Source organism: Jaculus jaculus, chromosome 1 (assembly GCF_020740685.1).
Source record: "Jaculus jaculus isolate mJacJac1 chromosome 1, mJacJac1.mat.Y.cur, whole genome shotgun sequence".
NCBI lineage: Eukaryota > Metazoa > Chordata > Mammalia > Rodentia > Dipodidae > Jaculus > Jaculus jaculus.
This window is the reverse complement of record NC_059102.1, coordinates 341,648,280-341,672,842: the sequence shown is the minus strand read 5'-3', so window position 1 is coordinate 341,672,842 and position 24,563 is coordinate 341,648,280. Positions and strand designations below refer to the sequence as shown.

The window sequence follows — 24,563 nt, the reverse complement described above, 5'->3', positions numbered from 1 at the left end:
GGACAATTTTTTTTCCAGAAGACTCTGGAATAAGAACGAGGTAAGAGGCTAAATGTTTCCTGTGAGTTTACTGAGTTCAAGAACACAATGAAATCTAGGAAGAATGAATTCTAATTTTAATTTAATGTTATGCTTAAGTTTTAAAGGTAACAGGAGATAATTTTGGAAATGTTTTTATCCAATGACTATAAAGTCTTTCACGGAAGTGAATTTTCCGAACGCATGTTAATGACTGCAACAATGCTCAGCTGGTGACCAGCATCGGAAAGGATGTAAATGTAACTCATTACTTCTTTTTTTCCCCCTAGGAAGCCAGTATTTCTGCACTTAGCCATTTTTATGTTTAAAATTATTTACTTTAAGCCAGGCGTGCTGGCACACACCTTTAATCCCAGCACTCAGAAGGCGGGGGTAGGAGGATCACCATGAATTCGAGGCCACCCTGAGACTACATAGTGAATTCCAGGCCAGCCTAGGCTACAGTGAGACCCTACCTTGAAAAAAAAATTATTATTTATTGTGTTTTTACTAACAAGAGGGTAGATTACAGCCTAAATTTTAATGGCATTATGCTATAGAGTCAGAAAATGATCATATTCACATTAAATGTGGAATTATTTCCTGGGAAAATACAAATTAACATAAACTAGTGATAAAATCAGAATTAAAACTCAAGAGTTGAAATCTACCAGTTCAAAACTTACTTAGAACATGACCAACGATGAATTTCTTCTGTGAAACAAGTGGGCTTAGAGACGGCACACAGACTGCCATCACGACAGCAGAGCTGGGCAGCACAACCGCGAGCTCCAGGCCGGCTCCCCACTCCACCCTTTTCTAGAATGACAGCAGAACAAAAAGGTGGGGGAGCAGGCGTGGCGGCGCGCGCCTTTCATCCCAGCCCTTGGGAGGCAGAGGTAGGAGGAATGCCATGAGTTCGAGGCCACCCTGAGACTCCATTAGTGAATTCCAGGTCAGTCTGGGCTAGAGTGAGACCCTTCATCAAAAAACCAGAAAGAAAAGAGGGGAGGGCCAGGGTCTGTGACGCAGCTTTGGCTGGCACGTACCAAGCTCCAGGCTCAATCCCCAAAATTACTACATTCACATGCACACACGCGCACACACACTGTAATTTTGCAAAGTGGAAGGACTCTTCTGGTAAATGGAATGATGTCATCAGGTGTAACAGCAACTCCATGTGGACTATGTACCAATTTCCAGTGGGGGCGCTGTTACTTCTGATGTCACCAACATGCTACAGTACAAACTTTTAAAAAGAAAGAAAGACTGGGCTGGAGAGATGACTTAGCGGTTAAGGCACTTGCCTATGAAACCTAAGGACTCATGTTCAATTCCCCAGCCCACATAAGCCAGATGCACAAGGCATATATGTCTGGAGTTTGTTTGTAGTGGCTGGAGGCCCTGGCACGTCCATTCTCTCTCTCTACTTCGTTCTGTCTCTCAAATAAAATATTTTTAAAAAGACATAAACCATGATAGCTTGATTTCCATTGGATTCAAAAGGAAAAAATGATTATCTTTCATTCTGTTTCTAAAATTGACAAGTAATTATGAAAGAATATAAATTTCCTTAAATTCCAGTGTTATGTCACAAGAAGTGCCCAGCAACAGAAAAGCATAGGAGTCGTCGCCACGCAATGGTGCACAGGAAAATGACCTATGACTTGACAGACGGTGTGGCTGAGTGCCTGTCATTTCTGTAGGCCAATATCCTGTACATCTCTGCTCCTTCAAAACCAGAAATCAACTGACACTATGCAAGCAACACTCTGACAGACAGCAGAAGAGAATCTGAAATCCAAACAAGAAACTGTGCTGAAGAAATAAAATATCAATGAGCAGATGATTCTAATGAACATTTGTGTGTCTGTGATAAGCTCACATTTGTTTCATCTACCTTACTGACCACTTAACCTGTGCACATTGATGTCTCAAAATGATCTTCCTGCCTCAGCCTCCCAAGTGCTGCGGCTAAAGGCGTGTACCACCATGCCCAGTATATTTGCATCTTTAAAATAACAGTCAAGGGCTGGAGGGATGGCTTAGTAGTTAAGGTGTATGCCTGCAAAGCCGAAGGACTCAGGTTCAATTCCTCTGGACCCACACTAGCCAGATGCACAAGGGGGCACATGCGTCTGGAGTTCGTTTGCAGAGTGGCTGGAGGCCTGGGCGCGCCCATTCTCTCCCCTCCCCTTTCTCTGTCAAATAAATAAATAAAATTTTTTTAAAAAAAAGAGTCAAGGGCTGGAGAGATGGCTTAGCGGTTAAGCGCTTGCCTGTGAAGCCTAAGGACCCCGGTTCAAGGCTCGGTTCCCCAGGTCCCACGTTAGCCAGATGCACAAGGGGGCGCACGCATCTGGAGTTCGTTTGCAGAGGCTGGAAGCCCTGGCGCGCCCATTCTCTCTCTCTCTCCCTCTATCTGTCTTTCTCTCTGTGTCTGTCGCTCTCAAATAAATAAATAAAAAATTTAAAAAAAAAAAAAAGAGTCAAGTCATCCAGTGTGCTCAGGTCTGGCTGGAGGTACAGCTAAGAGGGTACTCTTAGCACTTGAGAGGCCTTGGAATTAACCAAACCCCAGCACAAAGTAGAAAAAAAAAAAAAAAAACAGTTTTGTTCTACTTGTTGATACATACATGCGCATGTGCACACACACGTTCCACCTCAACCACTTCAAGGAAATGCCCTACAAATGAAAAAGAGCAGCAGTAGCTTTCTGTTCAAAAAATCTCCCTAGTGAATAATTTTAACAATACTGGTAGAAGTTTATCCCAACTCTCAACACTTTAATTCTCAACAGAGGAATAAGGAGAGTAGAACTCGTTTATAAGAGAGCAAACCGCAGCCCCGAGCTCACAGAGCACAGCCAGGGCTAAGTGAGCTCTAAGCCGCCCTGGCCTTACAGCCGCCAACAGTTTCCAGCTTCTCCTTTCTCTTCCTAAAACTCAGATTTCACAGCACAGAATTCAAGATTCCTTACCATCGGCCCCAACCAGTCATTCTAGAGTCTGCCCTGCCATTCCCCTCACACGCCCTGCAGTTTCAATATGGTCCCGACACCTTATCCCACTCCTGCTGACCCAACCACTTGCAAAACACTTTTGTCCTATGTCCAAACTTAGCCCGAGGCTCAGCCAAAGCGTACATCTTTTGAGAGTAAAGATGAACCACACTATCCATCTTTCCAAGGCAGAGCTCTGGCTCTCTCTGAACCATGTTGCCACAGGGTGTCACCCACAAAGCAGCAGTTCAAACCTTTCAAGCTGAGAGCCAACCTTCACACAAAGGATACTAAGAACTACTCTACCAAAAGCATAAGCAAAGTGAATAAGTAAATAAATACACAGAAAGAGAGATGGGGGTCTCAGGGTATAGCTCAATGCTAGGCATGTGCAAGGCAGCCTGAGGTTCATTCAACTCCTAGCTACAAAATGATAATTTAAAAAAAAAAAAAAAAGCTCTATCAAGGGCTAAAGGCTCAGCATTTAAGGTGCTTGCCTACAAAGCCTAAGGTTCCCTAGGACTAATGTAAAGCCAGATGCACAAGGTGGTGCATGCATCTGGAGTTTGCAGTGACTAGAGGCCCTAGCATACACATTCTATCTGCCCCCCTCTCCAATAAATAAATGAAATATTTTTTAAAAAGCTCTCTCCAGTATATGACTACAGATATATAATCAACATTTTTTTAAACTTCTAAAATATCTACATGCATTAAGGTTAAAGTACTGATTACAGTGACAATGAAAAGCAGGCTCTTTACAAAAATGTGGAAGGTTCTCTAGGAAGGTCCTTTCAAGACTCTGCCTAGAGTCTTTTAAACACTCCATTCCTTGTTGGCCTCTCTTCCCTCGAATTCTTCATTGTGGGACTAGGGAGATGGCTCAGTGGTTAAAGCACTTACTTGCAAAGACTGATGGCCTGGGTTCGATTCCCCAGTACTCATGTAAAGCCAGATGCACAAAGTGGCACATGCATCTGGAGTTTAACTGCAGTAGCAAGAGGCCCTGGTGTGCCCATTTTTTCTCTCTCCTAGCAAATAAATAACATATTTTTTAAAATTCTTCACTGGGGCTGGAGAGATGGCTCAGCAGTTAAGGCATATGCCTGCAAAGCCTAAGGACCCAGGTTAAGTTCTCCAGGTCCCACATAAGCCAGATGCACATAGTGGTGATGCGTCTGGGGTTCATGTGCATTGACTAGAGGCCCTGGCGTGCCCATTCTCACTCTCTCTCTCTGACTATAATAAATAAATAAAAATAAAATCTTTTATTTCTGGATTCTCAAGTTACAAAATATACAAACACTTCCCAAATGTAGCCAAACACTGTACTGATTCTGAAAATGAAAACCTAGGATGTATTCCTAAAAGGAATGATTAATATATTCTCCTTCCACATCTATTAAAACACAGGGAGATGGCTCAACAGTTAAAGGCTATTGCTTGCAAAGCCTACCAACCCGATTTGATTCCCCTGTTCCCATATAAAGCCAAATACACAAAGTAGTGCATGCATCTGGAATTTGTTTGCAGCAGAAAGAAGCCCCAGCACACTCATTCTCTCCCTTTCTCCCACTCCACCCCCCCCACCGCCACAACGGGTGGGGGGGAGCACAGTGCAAGTATCACAGAGCACTTTCCTACACGCACACAGAACAAGGCCCAAGGCTGGAATCACAGCTCTGGACACACACACACACACACACACACACACACACACACACACACAAAACCTAATAGCAATGACCTGGTATTTCTAAAAGCTAGAAGGTTACTAGAAGCTAGACTATCTCATTACCATCAGGAATCACATCAGTCTTGCTGACTGCATGTCTGCCTGCCTGCCTGTCTGTCTGTCTGTCTCTCTCTCTGTAGGGTTTCTGTTCTGGGCCCGAAACATGTGATCCTCTGGCCTCAGTCTCCCACAGCCCTGGATTTATAGGCATGATACACCTGGGCATACTGTTTCTTAACTGAGGATGAACAGTACCTGCATGCACTTTGAGAGACTGAGACAAGAGAACTGCTGTGAGTTACAGGCCACCCTGGGCTATACAGTAAGTATTAGGCCAGCCTGGAATACACGGTAAGACCCAAGTCATTTATAAAAAGAGAAAAATAAATAATAAATGTAAAATGAAAAAGTACAGACAGGGGCTGGAGAGATGGCTTAGTGGTTAAGCGCTTGCCTGTGAAGTCTAAGGACCCTAGTTCAAGGCTCAATTCCCCAGGACTCAAGGTAGCCAGATGCACAAGGGGGCGCACACGTCTGGAGTTCGTTTGCAGTGGCTGGAGGCCCTGGTGCGCCCATTCTCTCTCTCTCTCTTTGCCTCTTCCTCTCTCTGTCACTCTCAAATAAATAAATAAAAATAACAACAATAAAAAATACAGACAGTATGGGCATGGTGGAACACATGTGTAACCCCGTCTACACAGAAGACTGAGGAAGGACAACTGTCTGAGCCCAGGAGCTTGAGACTAACCTGGATAATATGTGAGTGAACATCTCAAAAAGAAAAAGCAAGTAAATAAATAACATAAGTAATTCTTTTTTTTTTTTTTCAAGGTAGGGGTTTCACTTTAGCCCCAGGCTGACCTAGTTCACTATGTAGTCTCAGGGTGGCCTTGAACTCATGACTGTCCTCCTACTTCTGCCTCCCGAGTGCTGGGATTAAAGACATGTGCCACCATGCCTGACAGTAATTGGTTTTTTTTATTTTTTTATTTTTTTGTTTTATTCTTATTTATTTGAGAGAGACAGACACAGAGATAAAGGGGCAGATATATATATAGAGAGAGAGAGAGAATGTGCACATCAGGGCCTCCAGCTACTGCAAATGAATTCCAGATGCATGCGCCCCCTTGTGCATCTGACTAACGTGAGTCCTGGGGAATTGAGCCTCGAACCAGGGTCCTTAGGCTTCACAGGTAAGTGCTTAACCGCTAAGCCATCTCTCCAGCCCCTGGCAGCAATTGTTAATAGTACACACTGTTTTGGTTTTTTTTTTACACAGGGTATTATGCAGCCCAGGCTGGTCTCAAGCTTGCTATAAAGCCAAGGATGACCTTGACCTTTTGGTCTTCCTGCCTCTGCCTCCCAAGTGCCGAGATGTCAGCTGTATATGCCCAGTACACTCAGTACTGGGAATAATGGAAACCAGGACTTCTGATACTAACTAACTAAGCCACACCCCACATTATTTGTTCATTTTTCAAGAAAACACAGCTCATCTTAAACAATGAAAGTGTTTAGAAAAACTTTTACCTGTTGATCAAGTATTCGTCTTTTGTCTTATGATGAAACACAGGAATTGGGACACCCCAAACTCTTTGTCTTGAGATACACCAATATGGCCGCCTGTCCATCATGTCCACCATGCCATTCAGTGCTGCTCCAGGAATAAACTTCACTGCTTTTAACAACTCCTGCGATCCAGCCATAAGCCACGTGAGAGAAAGCAGAACACATTTTAAAGAGCTACTACCATTATGTTCCCTAACATAGGTCTTCTTTTGAATGTCTGTAACATTTGATTTCATTCCATTGTCACTTACTAATACCAAAACAGGACAAAATATATTATCTCATTCAAAATAAGAAACTAAAACCCCCTGTCCCTCCGTATTTTCCTATTTTGAGAGAAATGTAAACTCTGATCTCACTGCCCTGACATGCCCTACTGCCAAGCACCAGCTACTGCCACGATGGCAGCACTTCCGCCACTCAGTCCACACTTGCTTTCAACGTTCAAGAAGGTGAATATGACTACATTACTTGATCTTTCTAAATATTTTCAACATTTGTGTGTGAGAGAGAGGGAGAAAGAGAGTATGGGCATAGCGGTCTCCTGTCCCTACAAATGAATGCCAGATATATGTGCTACTTTCTGTGCCCAGCTTTACATGGGTAGTAGGGAACTGAACCCTAACTGGCTGACTTTGCAGGTAAACTCCCTTCATTGTTGAGCCATCTTCCCAATCGCTAAAATCATTTTTGACACAGGATCTTACCCAGCCAAGGATGACCTTGAATTCCTGATCCTGCTGTTTCTACCTCCGGAGCACTGGGCTCTCAGGCCTGTGCCACCACACACAGCTGATGCGGGGCTGTGGTGGGGCCCAGGGCCTCCTACCATGCGCCCGACCAAAGGAGCCACCTCCCTAGTTCTAGGTTAGGGAAGCAATCAACAATACCTCACCAAGGAGTAATAACAACATTGGATTGTACTTTAAAAAGGTTTTATCTGCCAGGCATAGTGGCACATGCCTGCAATCTGAGTACTTGAATGGTTGAGGCAAGAGAATCACAGGTTCGAGGACAACCTGGGCTACACAGTAAAACCCTGTCTAAAGAGAAGTGTGGGGCTGGAGAGATGGCTAAGTGGTCAAGTGCTTGCCTGTGAAGCCTAAGGACCCTGGTTCAAGGCTCGATTCCCCAGGACCCACGTTAGCCAGATGCACAAGGGGGCGCACACATCTGGAGTTCATTTGCAATGGCTGGAGGCCTCGGCATACCCACGCTCGCTCACACGTTCTCTCTCTCTCCCTCTTTCTCTCTGTCACTCTCAAATAAATAAGTAAAAATAAACAAAAATAAAGAGAAGTGTGTCGAGTATAGCTCAGTAGTAGCACTTGCCTAGCATATGTGAGGACTTATGTTCAACCTCCAGTACTTCAAAAACAAAACAACAAAAAAGAGTCCTTATTTTTTTCAAACATGCATTCTAAAATACTACCTGTAGGGCTTAGCAGTTAAGACACTTGCCTGGGAAGCCCAAGGACCCAGGTTCAATTCCCCAATACCCATGTAAGCCACATGGACAAGTGGTACATGCATCTGGAGTTCATATGCAGTGGCTAGAGACCCTGGTGCACCCACTCTCTCAAATAAATAACATATTTTGGGACTCAAGAAATAGCTTAGCAGGTAAGGCATTTGCCTAAGAAGCCTAAGGACCCTGGTTCGATTCCCTAGGGCCCATGTAAGCCAGATGCACATGGGGGAGCATGAAACTGGAGTTCATTTGCAGTGTCTGGAGGCCTTGGTGTGCCCATTCTGTCTTTCTCTCTGCCTCTTCCTCTCTCTCTCAAATAAATAAATTAATTAAAAACTTTTTTTTTTCCCCAAGGTAGGGTCTCACTCTGGTCCAGGCTGACCTGAAATTAACTCCGTAGTCTCAGGGTGGTCTTGAACTCACGGCGATCTTCCTACCTCTGCCTCCCGTGTGCTGAGATAAAAGGTATGCACCACCACGCCCAGCTAAAAACATTTTCTTTAAAATACTACCTGGAAGAACTATAATATAGAAGAAATAATGCTTGCTTCAAAACAATACAATAATTAGGAGATAAAATGTGGGTGCTGGTGGGGGTAAGCAATTTAAAAAATGGTCCACAAATTGGATATTGCTGAAGGTGAGTAATGGGAAAATGGTAATAAACTATCTTATTCTTGCAACTTTTTTTCAGCTTACTTGACCCAGGTCTCCCTGTGTATCCCAGGCTGCCCTGGAGCACGCTGGGCAGCAGGGCCTGTCTCTGAACTTTCTATGACCCTGCGCCTCAGCCCCTCTCCCCAAGTGTGAGGGTTACAAGTGCGCCTTCTACGAAAGCAATGGAAACATCTATGGGAGAAGAGAGAATGAAAGCGCTGGGTTGGTACAGTCCAGCAACTCAGAGGTGAAGAACTGAAGTAGCAAATGTTAACACCAGTAAGAAAGGCAGCCTTCGCAGAAATGAAAAACAAAATGTACCCCACAACACATGCACAGAAAATACGAACTGCTCCGCAAAGCTTGGACAAGGACCCCAAATCACTCAGCCAATGCATGAACCAGCTGCTCAGAGCAGTATCCTCCATGCAAGCTGCAGAGTCAAGTGTCCGCCTGTTCCACCCCGGGAACCAGTATGGGTTTGAGTATGTATTCACATATAAAAATATTTACACTGATACATATATTAAATGAAAAAGTTCAAATAATAAATATTTAGGCCAGGCGTGGTGGTGCACACCTTTAATCCCAGCACTTGGGAGGCAGAGGTAGGAGGATCACCATGAGTTCAAGGCCACCCTGAAACTCCAAAGTGAATTCCAGAACCATCTAAGCTAGAGTGAGACCCTACCTCAAAAAAACAAAAAATAATAAAATAATAAATAAATATTTAAATCACCAGTTATAAAATTTCATTTCTTAACTCAAAGCAACAACTTTTTAAATGGATTGAAACTTCAACTTTCTTTTTTTTTCTTCCTACTTTTACAGTTTCAATCTTAAGAAAGCCGAGAACATGAAAAGTTTCAGCAAATGCCTCTTATGAGCCAGAAGCGGTTACAGAACCAAGAACCAAGGTTAGACAACTAAATGAATGCAGTTCTGACCTAATTCTATGTATACCGTTTTTACTATGCTGGGCACAGAGTTGATTAGATGAATCATTTTACCTCTTTAGGACACATTTTCCACACAGGTATAATGAAAAAATAAAGCAGAGAGTCCTTTCACATCTGAAAATACCCAGTTTTAGGAAAATAAATCTTATCACCTCACCTCAACCCTTTAGCACTGTGGGACGCTTAGGAGAGGGAGGCTTTCATACCTTCGCTGTGGCCTTGATACTAGCGATGTTTATGAACCACTGCTTGCTGGCTCGGATGACCACGGGTTTCTTGGTCCTCCAGTCGTAGGGATAGCTGTGCACCAACTGCTCCTCTTTCAACAAACTATTTGCAGTCTGAAGCATCTTTATAACTTAAAATTTTTTTTCATTAGTCATAATTTAAAAATCCAAAGAAAAAATTAATAATAGCTAGGCTAGCAGAAAGTACTGAATCTGGACCAAAGGTATCTCCTGGCAGAGACAAACTTTAATCAGACTTCAAATTATGCCAGTCCTATGGCCCTTTATTTCAAATAATAAACAGAATATATCTAGCATTTTAGATTTGAAATTCAAAGTAAACTATCATACCATGAACTTTTTGTCTTTTGCTTTTTTTCTTTTTTTAATGTATTTTATTTTTATCTATTTATTTGAGAGAGGGAGAGGCAGAGTGAAAGAGAAAGGGAGAGAAAAAGAACAGGCATGACAGGGCCTCCAGCCACTGCAAATGCGCCACCTTGTGCATCTGGCTTTGTGGGTCCTGGGGAATTGAACCAAGGTCCTTTGGCTTTGCAGGCAAGCACCTAAACTGCTAAGCCATCTCTCCAGCCTTGCTTTTTTTTTTTTTTGAGGCCAGTCTCAGCCCAGGCTGTCTCAAACTCAAGGTGATCCTCTTACCTAACACATCTACTATGTTACATGAATCAGTTACCAGCAAAGTTTACAAACAGTGAGGAATGCTGACTCACAGTAAGCACCTACCCCAAATTGATTCTTATCATTACACAACAGTAAAATTGGTGATTATTGTACTTCTGTTGAATGCCTTGATTTGCATAAATAGTTAGAACAGATTTAAAGCAAAAGACTAAAGTCCTAAACTCTGTTTTAAACCATGTGGCTAAACAAAACACTTGCAGTTTCTGTTCTGGTGAAAGCATGAAGGAGAACACCCAGCTGTCAGCAGAGAGGGTACTCACCCACATCCGTGCCCTCTTCAAGGACAGACTTGTTTTGAAGTTCAGGGCCTGCCGCACTTGTGAACATCCCACCTTCATCCACTAAACAGTCCTACAGAGGATCATTTCGAACAATTAAAGAATCAAGACACTATTTTATGACAATGTAAGGTCAAGCAATACAGTTCAGCCATCTCAGTATAGTCTATCTCGGTACTTCTCAGTCAAAAGACATTTTTGAACTTTATATGTTTAAATCACCAAAGACAATTTTACTGATGCAGATACCTAAAGTTTAAAAGCAAAAAGTAACAAATCACAGAAGCACCCTTAGCTAGTGTCCACGATGTATGTTTATAGACCACTGGCAATGTACCCAGTTCTTTACTCTGAGATCCATCTCATAACTAGTTAAAATGTGCTAAGTAACTAAGATAAACTTGAAGGGGGACTATGGGGACAGGATAAAACCTCTCTGTTCTTTTCAAGTATTTAGTAAAATCTACTTACCATTATTCTTGGGTGGGGGGGAACCTTGAAGTAATTTTCTTTTTTTTTTTTTTTTTTTTTTTTTCTTTCATTTCTACTCTTTTATTATCAAAGTTATTATATCAAATAAACATAATGTTTTGTGAAAACATCCACTCCCCTGACTTTTCTTTCTCCCTTTCCTTTCTCTCTTTCTTTTTTTTTTTTTTTTTTAAATTTTTATTAACATTTTCCATGATTATAAAATATATCCCATGGTAATTCCCTCCCTCCCCACCCCCACACTTTCCCGTTTGAAAGTCCATTCTCAATCATATTACCTCCCCATTACAATCATTGTAATTACATATATACAATATCAACCTATTAAGTATCCTCCTCCCTTCCTTTCTCCACCCTTTATGTCTCCTTTTCAACTTACTGGCCTCTGCTACTAAGTATTTTCATTCTCACACAGAAGCCCAGTCATCTGTAGCTAGGATCCCCATATGAGGGAGAACATGTGGCGCTTGGCTTTCTGGGCCTGGGTTACCTGACTTAGTATAATACTTTCCAGGTCCATCCATTTTTCTGCAAATTTCATAACTTCATTTTTCTTTACCGCTGAGTAGAACTCCATTGTATAAATGTACCACATCTTCATTATCCACTCATCTGTTGAGGGACATCTAGGCTGGTTCCATTTCCCAGCTATTATAAATTGAGCAGCAATAAACATGGTTGAGCATGTACTTCTAAGGAAATGAGATGAGTCCTTTGGATATATGCCTAGGAGTGCTATAGCTGGGTCATATGGTAGATCAATCTCTAGCTGCTTTAGGAACCTCCACACTGTTTTCCACAATGGCTGGACCAGATTGCATTCCCACCAGCAGTGCAGAAGGGTTCCTTTTTTTCCACATCCCCGCCAACATTTATGATCATTTGTTTTCATGATGGTGGCCAATCTGACAGGAGTGAGATGGAATCTCAATGTAGTTTTAATCTGCATTTCCCTGATGACTAGTGACGTAGAACATTTTTTTAGGTGCTTATATGCCATTCGTATTTCTTCCTTTGAGAACTCTCTATTTAGCTCCTTAGCCCATTTTTTGATTGGCCTGTTTGATTCCTTATTAGTTAACTTTTTGAGTTCTTTGTATATCCTAGATATTAATCCTTTATCAGATATATAGCTGGCGAAGATTTTTTCCCATTCTGTAGGTTGCCTCTTTGCTTTTTTCACTGTGTCCTTTGCGGTGCAAAATCTTTGTAATTTCATTAGGTCCCAGTGGTTAATCTGTGGTTTTATTGCCTGAGCAATTGGGGTTGTATTTAGAAAGTCTTTGCCAAGACCAATATGTTGGAGGGTTTCCCCTACTTTTTCCTCTAGCAGTTTCAAAGTTTCCGGTCTGATGTTAAGGTCTTTAATCCATTTGGACTTAATTCTTGTGCATGGCGAGATAGAAGAATCTATTTTCATCCTTCTGCAGATATTTATCCAGTTTTCAAAACACCATTTGCTGAAGAGGCTGTCTCTTCTCCAATGAGTATTTTTGGCATTTTTATCGAATATCAGGTGGCTATAGCTACTTGGGCTTACATCTGGGTCCTCTATTCTGTTCCACTGATCTACATGTCTGTTTTTGTGCCAGTACCATGCTGTTTTTGTTACTATGGCTCTGTAGTATAGGTTAAAATCAGGTATGGTGATACCACCAGCCTCTTTTTTGTTGCTCAGTATTATTTTAGATATTCGAGGTTTTTTATGATTCCAAATGAATTTTTGGATTGTTTTTTCTATTTCCATGAAGAAAGCCTTTGGAATTTTGATAGGGATTGCATTAAATGTGTAGATTGCTTTAGGTAAGATTGCCATTTTCACGATATTGATTCTTCCAAGCCAGGAACAAGGGATGTTTCTCCACTTTCTAGTGTCTTCTGCAATTTCTCGCTTGAGTGTCTTAAAGTTCTCATTGTATAGATTCTTTACTTCCTTAGTTAGGTTTATTCCAAGGTATTTTATTTTTTTTGATGCAATTGTGAATGGGAGTGATTCTCTGATTTCATCCTCTGTGTGTTTATTGTTAGCATATATGAAGGCTACTGATTTCTGTGTATTTATTTTGTATCCTGCTACATTGCTGTAGGTTTTGATTAGCTCTAACAGCTTGCTAGTAGAGTCTTTAGGGTCCTTTATGTATAGAATCATGTCATCTGCAAATAGTGATAACTTGATTTCTTCCTTTCCAATTTGTATCCCTTTTATGTGTGTCTCTTGCCTTATTGCTATGGCTAAGACTTCCAAGACTATATTAAATAGAAGTGGAGACAGTGGACACCCTTGTCTTGTTCCTGATTTTAGTGGAAAAGCTTCCAGTTTTTCCCCATTTAGTAATATGTTGGCTGTAGGCTTGTCATAAATAGCCTTTATTATATTGAGATATGTTCCTTCTATTCCCAGTCTCTGTAGGACTTTTATCATGAAGGGATGTTGGATTTTGTCAAATGCTTTCTCTGCATCTAATGAGATGATCATGTGGTTTTTGTCCTTCAACCCATTTATGTGATGTATTACATTTATAGATTTGCGTATGTTGAACCATCCCTGCATCTCTGGGATAAAGCCTACTTGGTCAGGGTGAATGATCTTTTTGATATACTCTTGTATTCTGTTTCCCAAGATTTTGTTGAGAATTTTTGCATCTATGTTCATGAGGGAGATTGGTCTGTAATTTTCTTTTTTTGTTCTATCTTTGCCTGGTTTTGGTATCAGGGTGATGCTGGCCTCATAGAAGGAGTTTGGTAGGATTCCTTCTTTTTCTATTTCCTGGAAAAGCTTAAGAAGCAATGGTGTTAGCTCTTCCTTAAAAGTCTGGTAAAATTCAGCAGTGAATCCATCCGGGCCTGGGCTTTTTTTAGTTGGGAGATTATTGATAACTGCTCGGATCTCCATGTTTGTTATAGGTCTATTTAAGTGATTAATCTCATTTTGATTTAATTTAGGTAGGTCATATAGATCAAGGAAATCATCCATTTCTTTCAGATTTTCATACTTTGTGGAGTATATGCTTTTATAGTATGTCCCTATAATTTTTTGAATTTCTCTGGAATCTGTTGTGATGTTACCTTGTTCATCTCTGATTTTATTAATTTGTGTCTCTTCTCTCTTTCTTTTGGTCAGATTTGCTAAGGGTTTATCAATCTTGTTTATCCTTTCAAAGAACCAACTCTTTGTTTCATTAATTCTTTGGATTGTTCTTTTTGTTTCTATTTCATTAATTTCTGCCCTAATCTTTATTATTTCTTCCCGTCTACTACTTTTTGGTTTGCCTTGTTCTTCTTTTTCCAAGGCTTTAAGGCGAAGCATTAGGTCGTTTACTTGCGACCTTTCTAATTTCTTAATATAGGCACTTAAGGCTATAAATTTACCTCTTAGAACTGCCTTCATTGTGTCCCAGAGATTTTGGTATGTTGTGTTCTCATTATCATTTGACTCTATAAATTTTTTGATTTCCTTTTTGATTTCTTCATTGACCCACTCATCATTTAGTAGTGTATTGTTTAGCTTCCATGATTTTGTGTATGCCCTGTAGCCTTTCTTGCTACTGATTTGTAGTTTAATTCCATTGTGGTCAGATAGAATGCAAGGAATTATTTCAATTTTCCTGAATTTGTTAAGATTTGCTTTGTGTCCTAATATATGGTCTATTTTAGAGAATGTTCCATGTGCTGCTGAAAAGAATGTATATTCTGCAGCCTTTGGATGAAATGTCCTGTATATATCTGTTAGGTCCATATCTTCTATGACCTCATTTAGTCCAGATGCCTCTCTGTTTATTCTTTCCCTGGATGACCTGTCAATTGATGAGAGTGGGGTGTTAAAGTCACCCACCACCACCGTGTTTGGTGTTATCTGTGACCTTAGTTCTAATAGTGTTTGTTTGACGAATTTGGGAGCCCCCATGTTAGGTGCATATATGTTTAGGATTGTAATGTCCTCCTGTTGGAGTGTGCCCTTAATCAATATAAAGTGACCTTCCTTATCTTTTTTGACTAACTTCGGGCTAAAGTCCACCCTGTCTGATATTAGGATAGCAACCCCTGCTTGTTTTCTAGGCCCATTTGCTTGAAACACCGTCTTCCAACCTTTCACCCTAAGATAATGTCTATCCTTTGTAGAAAGGTGAGTTTCTTGAAGACAACAAATTGTAGGATCCTGCTTTTTAACCCAGTCTGCAAATCTATGTCTTTTCGTTGGGGCATTGAGACCGTTGATATTAAGAGATATTATTGAAAGGTGTGTATTTATGTTTGCCATTTGTGTGTGTGTGTGTGTGTTACTTGTTCTACCTGTGCTCTCTTCTGTTAACTGGTATTTGAGTATGGCTGGTTTTTTCTAGGTTCCTTATATGTGTGCTTTTCCTTTTGTTCAGCATGGAGAATTCTATCAAGTATTTTCTGTAGAGCTGGTTTTGTCTTCAGATATTCCTTTAACCTGCTTTTGTCATGGAATGTCTTTATTTCTCCATCTATTTGGATGGATAACTTTGCAGGATAAAGTAACCTTGGTTGACAGTTGTTATCTTTCAGAACTTGGAATATATCACTCCAGGCCCTTCTGGCTTTAAAAGTTTGTGTTGAATAATCTGCTGTAATCCTGATGGGCTTGCTTTTGTAGGTAACTTGATTTTTCTCTCTAACTGCTTTCAATATTTTTTCCTTGGTTTGTGTGTTTGGAAGTTTGAGTATAATGTGGCGAGGAGAGTTTCTTTCTGGGTTTTGTCTGGCTGGGGTTCTAAAGGCTTCCTGTATCTGTATTGGCACCTCTTTCCCAATTTGGGGAAAATTTTCCTCTATGATTTTGTTGAAGATGCCTACTATGCCTCTGGAGTGGAATTCTTCTCCTTCTACTATGCCCTGAATTCTTATATTGGATCTTTTCATAGTGTCCCGAATATCTTGAAATTCCCACTCATACTTTTCTATAAGTTTGTCTTTCTCTTTGTTGGACTGCATTAGGTCTGCCACCTGATCTTCTAGCTTAGATATTCTGTCTTCTCCCTCATCCATCCTACTGGTGAGATTTTCTACAGAGTTTTTTATTTCATTAACTGTGTTCTTCATTGCTAGTAATTCTGACTGGTTTTTCTTTATTATTTCTATTTCTCTATTTATGTCTTGTATTGCCTTCTTTATTTCATTAAATTGGTGTCCTGCCTCTTCTTTGATTCCTTTGATTTCCTCTTTGATTTCCTCTTTGATTTCTTCTTTGATTGTTTTCATGTGTTCTTTGACCTCTTTGAACATATTTATAATTATTCTTTTGAACTCTTTCTCAGGCATTTCCTCTAACTCTTTCTCACTGGAGGACATTTCTGATGCATTAATACTTTTAGGTGGATTTATATCGTCTTGCTTTTTAGTGTTTCTTGTGTTATAATGTATATATTTTTGCATCTTGGATTAAGTGAATGCTTGGATTTTCTAGCTAGCTGTGTATTCTTAGCTGTATCAATTGATTTGGTGTAATATATTTTCAGGGTAGGACCTTAAGGTAGTGGAATAATATACTGGTAGATTCTAAAATTTAGCTAAACACTGTACCCATTCCATCAAAAACAGCCCCGAGTATGTATGCAAGAGTAGTTATTATAATGACCAGATCCTCTATCAACAAAGAGGTTTAGATTTCTGGTCTGTTGAGGTATCCAAGTCAGCTTGTGACCAAGTGAGACCCTTCCCTGGTGCAATCCCAGTTACCTTGGGTGATTGTGGTCTCAGTCAAGTTGCTGCCTGGGTCGTCGGGCTGCTGTTCTGATTTCTGGAGCTGGGCACTTGCTTTTCCTACGGGGCAAACCGAGCCGCTGCCGCCGTCTCTGCAGCTGTTGTAGGCGCCACCCCCGGAGCCCCCACCGCTGCTGAAGCTGCCGTTGCCGTGTCCACCGGTGCTGCTCCCCCGAAGTCGCTGCTGTGGGATCTGTCACCGCTGCCGCTCCTGGGTCCGCTGCTGCTGGGGCCACTGGTACCGGTGCTGGAGCCGCTGAAGTTGCTGCCAAATTCTGCTCCTGCTTGGGTCCCGCCGTCAGCCCAAGTTGGCGTGGCCGGGTCCCGGGCCGCTGCTGTGTTCGCTGGAGCTGGGTTCAGGCGGCAGGGTAGGGGAGGGAGCCGCGCTGTTCTGGTTGTATCGTTTCTCCACGTGTGCTTTTACTTCGCGGTCTGCTCCTCCCTCCGTTGCTCGCTGCCGCTCTCCCCTCACGTTTCCCGAGTTGCGGAGAGCGCGGTGTGAGGGGAAAATCCCGCACCTGGCTTGTCCTGCGGCTCGAGCCAAGAGTCCGGCGGTTTTCTGCCACTCCGCGGTTGCGGCGGGTAGTCGAGCGGCCCGGAGCCGCTGTTCCCGCCTGTGCAGGCTCTGGATGCTCTGGAACTCTTCTACTTCTCCGCTGCCGCCTTAACTTCCTATACACCTCACTTTTTAGTAAAAGTGTGTATTTTGCTGAGTTTTTTTTGGTCTTCCCCCCCCAGGCTGTTTTGGCGTGGTACCTACGCCGCCATCTTAACCGAAAGTCCCCCGAAGTAATTTTCCATTGCTTTAATGCTTTAATGCTTAAAAGGACGTGCAGGCCTCCTCAGATATGCTCTGTGTTGGCCCAAACCCTCTAAACCACTGTACCGAAGTGAGTATTGCAGTGAAACAATACTGCAAGTAAAGCAAGTCAAATGCACTTTTTGGTTTTGCAATGCATGCGAAAGTCAGGTTTTTGGGGCTGGAGAAATGGCTTAGCAGTTAAGGTGCTTGCCTATGAAGCCTATGAACCCAGATTCAATTCCCCAGTACCCAGGTAAGCCAGATGCACATGGTGGCCCATGAATCTGGAGTTTGTTTGCAGTGGGTGGAGGCCCTGATGTATCCATTCATCATTCATTCAATTCATTCTCTCTCTCTAAAATAAGTAAATAAATAAATAAAAAATTTTTTAGAGTAAAATTTATACTGCAACACAGGCTATTAAGTATGCATTAGTTTTTGAAGAGTGTACATACCTTAGTTACAAAATACTTTATTGCTAAAAAATGCTAAGGATCATCTGAGCTGTTAGAAAAATGGTGCTTGACTTGCTTAACACAGGTTTGCCCAACCTTGGATTTTGTTGCAAAGTGTCAGGAATTGAAGCACGATGCCCCACACGCTGTGTTGGAAAAGTGCCCTCGTGAACACAGATGCTACCGGCTTGATTTTGTGCTGATCTGGAGGAAATCTTCCTCAACTAACACGAATGAAGGAAGCTTTGGGTATTACACACGTTCAGACATTCCACAACTCATTCATAGGACAACAATTATTATTACCTAGAAATAAAAGTGCTCGCTAGGACGAATCGTTTTTGTTCTGCAACATTAGCAATGAAAAGGGAAGTAAAACAGTACCACAGGCAGGCCGTGTTGAGAAGCTACGCTGTAGTCTTCCATGCCATGAGCAGGGGCAGTGTGAACCAATCCTGTCCCTTTGGCCATGGTCACGTGAGTTGCCGGTAGAAGAGGAGACACTTTACTGGGAATTAAAGGGTGACTACAAGTTCCGTTTTCCAAATCCACACCTAGGGGAAAGCAGAGAATTAAGAATTGCTACATGACAATTTTACCTTTGTTTTCTGTTTTTTTCTCCCAAATTTTTATTAACAACTTCTATGATTATAAAAAATACTCCATGGTAATATCCTCCCTCTCCCCCCCCGCCCTTTTCCCTTTGAAACTCCATTCTCCCCGTCTCAATCAGTCTCTCTTTTCTTTTGATGTCATGGTCTTTTCCTCCTCTTACAATGGTCTCGTGCACGTAGTGTCAGGCACTGGGAGGCCATGGATATCCAGGCCATTTTGTGTCTGGAGGAGCATGTTGTATGGAATCCTACCCTTCCTTTGGCAATTTTACCTTTTTTTAAAAGAAACATTTTACTTATTTGCAAGCAGACAGAGCAAGCCAGGCATGCAAGGGCCTCTTGTTACTACAAACAAACTCCAGACACATGTGTCATTTATTGCACCTAATTTGACATGGATACTGGGGAAATCAAACCCAGTAAGCAAGCACTTCTCACCGCTGGCCATCTTCTCAGCTTCAATTCTACCTTCTTTTTCTTTTTTTCCAATTCTATCTTTTTAAAAGCTTACCAACAGTGTACGTAGTTCACACGCTCCTACACTCTTACCATGTTTAATGAACATTTTGACTCAGAAAGCAACATATAATAATGTTTAATGGACACCCTAGAGAGACAGAGATCATGTCTCTCACTTCATGCTGGGGGTGGGAAGAGGCTAGGGCAATGGCTCAATGGTTAAAGGTGCTTTCTTGCAAAGCCTGCCAGACTGGGTTCAATTCCCCAGTTTCCACAAAATGCAAAAGCGGTCCAAGTAACTGGGGTTCAGTTGTACCAGCAAGAGACCCCTGAGTGCCTCTACTATCTTCCTTTATCAAATAAATAAATAAATTCTAGCTGGGGAATAACAACATACAGTTTATAATACTTAATGCCAATCAATCCAGGATTTTCATGACTGGTGGCTGGAATGTCTATAAATCTTCACCTGAAAACGTTGAAAGAGTCTCAAACGTTGTGTCCAAAGCAGAGGCAACTGCTGCTGCTTTATCTGCGCCCAGCACGTAGAGGGCTCCAGAGGTGGAACACTTCACGACAGCATACCTGACATTGGATTTGAAGAGAAAATTTGTAATAATGAAAAGAGAAGGGGCTGGAAAGATGGCTTAGCAGTCAACGGCACTTGCTTGCAAAGCCTAATGGTCTGAGTTCAGTTCCACAGTACCCATGTAAGCCAGACATACAAAATGATGCATGTGTCTGGAGTTTGTCTGGAGGGGGCCCTGATGTGCTCTCACATGCGCTCATTTTCTCTCTCTAATAAATAAATTTTAAAAAATATTAATATCTAGGATATACAAAGAACTCAAAAAGTTAACTAATAAGGAATCAAACAGGCCAATCAAAAAATGGGCTAAGGAGCTAAATAGAGAGTTCTCAAAGGAAGAAATACGAATGGCATATAAGCACCTAAAAAAATGTTCTACGTCACTAGTCATCAGGGAAATGCAGATTAAAACTACATTGAGATTCCATCTCACTCCTGTCAGATTGGCCACCATCATGAAAACAAATGATCATAAATGTTGGCGGGGATGTGGAAAAAAAGGAACCCTTCTGCACTGCTGGTGGGAATGCAATCTGGTCCAGCCATTGTGGAAAACAGTGTGGAGGTTCCTAAAGCAGCTAGAGATTGATCTACCATATGACCCAGCTATAGCACTCCTAGGCATATATCCAAAGGACTCATCTCATTTCCTTAGAAGTACATGCTCAACCATGTTTATTGCTGCTCAATTTATAATAGCTGGGAAATGGAACCAGCCTAGATGTCCCTCAACAGATGAGTGGATAATGAAGATGTGGTACATTTATACAATGGAGTTCTACTCAGCGGTAAAGAAAAATGAAGTTATGAAATTTGCAGAAAAATGGATGGACCTGGAAAGTATTATACTAAGTCAGGTAACCCAGGCCCAGAAAGCCAAGCGCCACATGTTCTCCCTCATATGGGGATCCTAGCTACAGATGACTGGGCTTCTGTGTGAGAATGAAAATACTTAGTAGCAGAGGCCAGTAAGTTGAAAAGGAGACATAAAGGGTGGAGAAAGGAAGGGAGGAGGATACTTAATAGGTTGATATTGTATATATGTAATTACAATGATTGTAATGGGGAGGTAATATGATTGAGAATGGAATTTCAAACGGGAAAGTGTGGGGGTGGGGAGGGAGGGAATTACCATGGGATATATTTTATAATCATGGAAAATGTTAATAAAAATTAAAAAAAAAAATAAAATAAAAAATAAAAAATAAAAAAAAAATATTAACATTAAATAAAATTTAAAAATATTTTTCAAAAGGACAGGAAAACCACAGTTAACTAATATTTTAGTTTCTAACATCATTTTAGAAAAGCTAACTTTAGGCTCACTGGTTAAAGGCACTTTGTAAAGCTTGACAGCCCAGGTTAGATTCCCAGGACCCAAGTAAAGCCAGATGCACAGAGCGGTACATGCATGTGGAGTTCTTCTGAAGTGGCAGGGCCCTGGAGTGCCCGTGCTTTCTTTCCCTGTTTCTCTCTCAAACGAACAAATAAAAATATATAAAAAAGGAAAGCTAACATAAAAGATCAGAACACATCAGGCGGGGGAGGTGGCTCAGCAGGTAAGGCACTTGCCACTCAACCCCAGCACCTGGCTTCCACCCCAACCCCAAGAAAGCCATGGCAGGCCTCTGGACCCAGCACACCGGCACAAAGGTGAGACATGAGAATGTCCGGGAAGCTCACAGTAACGGCAGCAAAGAACAGAAGCAGAGAGACCCAGAGACAGAAACCCTGTCTGAAATTCAGTGTAGACTCCAATGAGGAGGAAGGCCTCTTCAGAAAAGGGGCAGGGAAGAGGGAAAGAATGGCACCAATGTGTTGTTTACATACTACATATGTCCATATCTAATAATTTTTTTAAAAATCTAAGATTTTTTAAAAACACCACAAAGTTGTCCTCTAACCATCCACACTTGCATACACATACACACACACACACACACACATACACACACACACACACACACATGAGAAAATGCTACTTCCAAAACATACCATGCTTGACATTTGTTTCATTTTCAAAAAAAGGGGGGAGGATAAGATCTCTCCCTCAAATAAATAAAAACATTAAAAGTAAAAGTAAATAATAAAAATCTACATAAAAACTAGCCTAAGCTCACTAAATTTTAAAGGGGTAATGATATAAATATGACATGAATACCCTGTGTGGAAAAAACAGCTGATGCAATAGAGTACCTACTTTGACTCTGGCATATAGCAAACAGCCTGATTCGCAGGAATTGTCCAAGGCTGCGTGGTCCAGACTAAAAAACTAACAGGCGATGAGCCATCTGTAGAGATAATGTTGGAAATATGTCATCAAGTGTTATGACTCCACAGTTTTAATCAACTCCAGCAATGAACAAAACTTACCTATGAGAGAGGCCAACTTAGGGGGAGGTTCCATGAGGGGAAACTTCACATAAACTGACCGGCTGACATGCTCAGGATTGTATTCAAGTTCTGCTTCAGCCAAGGCTGTCCTAAAGTTTGAAAATATTGAACATAAATACTTGGACGCTTCACAAGTCTCTCCCCTTTAATTACCATACATACCTTGATGAAGGAGACCAATAGACTGGTTTGTAAGACCGATAAACCAAGCCCTATAAAAGACAAAGATATTTTATCCAAGCTGAAGTTCTGTGATATATACCTTAGCACACTGAAGCAAAAAAAGTACCGTATTACCTTGTCATACATCTGGTAAAAAATTCTTAATTGTTTGGCCTCATACTCTGCGTCAAATGTGTGGTAGCACTTGTTCCAGTCTGCCATCACTCCCCAGCGAGCAAAGGCAGACTTCTGTCTTTCAATAGCTGCCTCAGCAAATGCCCTTGCTGTACAAGACAAGGAAGGAAAAAACTTTTGAGATCTGGAGAGATGGCTTAGCAGTTAAGATGCTTGCCTGTGAAGCCTAAGGACCTAGGTTCGACTCCCCAGAACCCAAATAAGCCAGATGCACAGGGTGGTGCATGTGTCTGGAGTTTGTCTGCAGTGGCTGGAGGCCTTGGCGTGCCCATTTTCTCCCTCTCCCGCTCTCTTCCTCTCTCTCTCATAAACACATAAAAAGAAAAAAGCTTTTGAAAACTAATAAGTTCAGTTTCTTTTCTTGAGACAGCATCTGGGTAACTGAGCCTAGTCCAAATTCAGCAATCCTCAGGCCCCAGACTTATAAATTCTTAAATATAAGTTAGCATGTAACTCCCAAATGCAATTGTTTTACATAGTTTAGGCTAGAAAAAATATTTGGGGGGGGGGTCTGGAGGCTGGGAAACTCACGTAGCCCAGGCCATGTGTCTACCTCGTAAGCACTGAGATTATAGGTTGTGCCACCCCACCCGGTTTATGTGGTGCTGAGAATCAAAGCCAGGACCTCATGCATGTTAGACAAAATCTGAGTCATACTCCGTCCCTAGAAAAACTCTTAATAGGATGGTTACTTGAAAGTGTTCACAAGAGGTGGGTTTTTGTTGTTGTTGTTGTTGTTTTAATAATGTAAAAGAGCTACATCTCTGCCTCGGACTATAACTTCCACCCGCAATTTGGGTCACTGGGAGGAGCAGGCAATGCAGGCGGAGTCTCGGGTCATTATGGGGAGGCGCAGCCAGCTGGTGGGTCTCAGGTCACTGGAAAAGGGGCAGCGCTGGCAGAGTCGGGGGCCCATGGGAGGAGCTGCCAGCCAGCCGCAGAGGCCGCCCAGCTCGGGTGCGGTGCGCTGACCCGGGAAGCAGCGCGCGCGCCCCGCGGAGGCGGGTGGGGCCCGAGGCCTCTGGGCAGCCGTTGGGCGCCCTTGAGCAGGCTCGGGGCAGTGGCCGACAACCAGGCTTCTCCACTGCCCTGCATACACACCACGCATCATGGGGCTCCCTCCTTGTTCGCATCTCCCAGGTCTACAAAGAACCCTGGTCATCCTCCGATCTTCAACTAGGACAGAAAACTCGGCCTCCTGGTGAACGCGGTCCCATACCCCCGAATCGTCCGCTTTGGGGTGGGGTCCCTTGCCTGCCGCTACCATGATCTGGCTGTCCAAGGATGTCCACCTCCAAATGGCAGGTTTCCTTCTGGCCACCATAGCATGGATCCTCTCCAGCACGTCCATGGGCCTCGTGCAGTGGCGAGTGTGGTACCAGGACAGGCCCTTGCGCTCCTACCCGAGCACAGCCTTCGTGGGAATGTGGAGAGTCTGCGTTTACCACCACGCCAGCAATTCCAGCCGGGCGCAGTGGTGCCTCCCGTACACCTACCGCGACGCCTGGCTCCCAGTGGACATCCGGGTTTCTCAACACCTGCTGCTGGCCGCCAGCATTCTTGGGCTGTTTGCGAAAGCCTTGACCATTTTTGCACTTAGGAATGTGCACATGGGAAGGCTGAAGAAGACCGCCTGCAACCCCTTTGTCCTTTCAGGGAGCCTGAACTTACTGGTTAGCAGCTGCGTCTTGGTGCCCGTCCTGTTCAGTTACCACTCTATCACTAACTTCAAGGAGACTGCCTTCTCCTCTGCTTTCCCTGTGCCCTTCAAGCCAGATACTCAGAAGATTGGAAGTGCCCTGGTAGTGGCAACCGTAGGCGCATTCCTGTTTTTTTTAAGTGGCATAATTTTCTTTTCTTACCCTGTGCCCTTGGACATCACAGTGTATCCCGAGGATTCAAAATGAATGTGGACTGCTTACACTGCAAATTCAACGTTCTCAGGAGGCGATTGGTAGTATTCCTGGGCTAGCTATCAAAATTTTACACGGCTCAAGATTATGGCCAAAATGGCCAGAGACAGAAAATGGCCAACTGACTTCTGTTATCCTTCCTGTCCT

General features: G+C 42.4%; 2 protein-coding genes across 2 annotated transcripts in view; one reads left to right on the top strand and one right to left on the bottom strand.

The window, feature by feature from the left end:
* Iars2 (isoleucyl-tRNA synthetase 2, mitochondrial) overlaps window positions 1–24,563 on the bottom strand; it is a 66,244-nt gene that overhangs the window by 30,924 nt on the left and 10,757 nt on the right. Inside the window, exons 4-12 of the mRNA XM_004670106.2 lie at window positions 22,444–22,592; window positions 22,309–22,358; window positions 22,126–22,235; window positions 21,953–22,043; window positions 19,633–19,748; window positions 18,475–18,644; window positions 10,600–10,690; window positions 9,617–9,768; window positions 6,285–6,445 (exon numbers count right to left, since the gene is read on the bottom strand). Of these exons, the coding sequence (XP_004670163.1) occupies window positions 6,285–6,445; window positions 9,617–9,768; window positions 10,600–10,690; window positions 18,475–18,644; window positions 19,633–19,748; window positions 21,953–22,043; window positions 22,126–22,235; window positions 22,309–22,358; window positions 22,444–22,592 (1,090 nt within the window). The remainder of the gene's footprint in view (window positions 1–6,284; window positions 6,446–9,616; window positions 9,769–10,599; window positions 10,691–18,474; window positions 18,645–19,632; window positions 19,749–21,952; window positions 22,044–22,125; window positions 22,236–22,308; window positions 22,359–22,443; window positions 22,593–24,563) is intronic.
* LOC105944898 (claudin-34-like) lies at window positions 23,769–24,410 on the top strand. Its single transcript, XM_012951576.2, has one exon. The coding sequence runs from the start codon at window positions 23,769–23,771 to the stop codon at window positions 24,408–24,410; it is 642 nt and encodes a 213-aa protein (XP_012807030.2).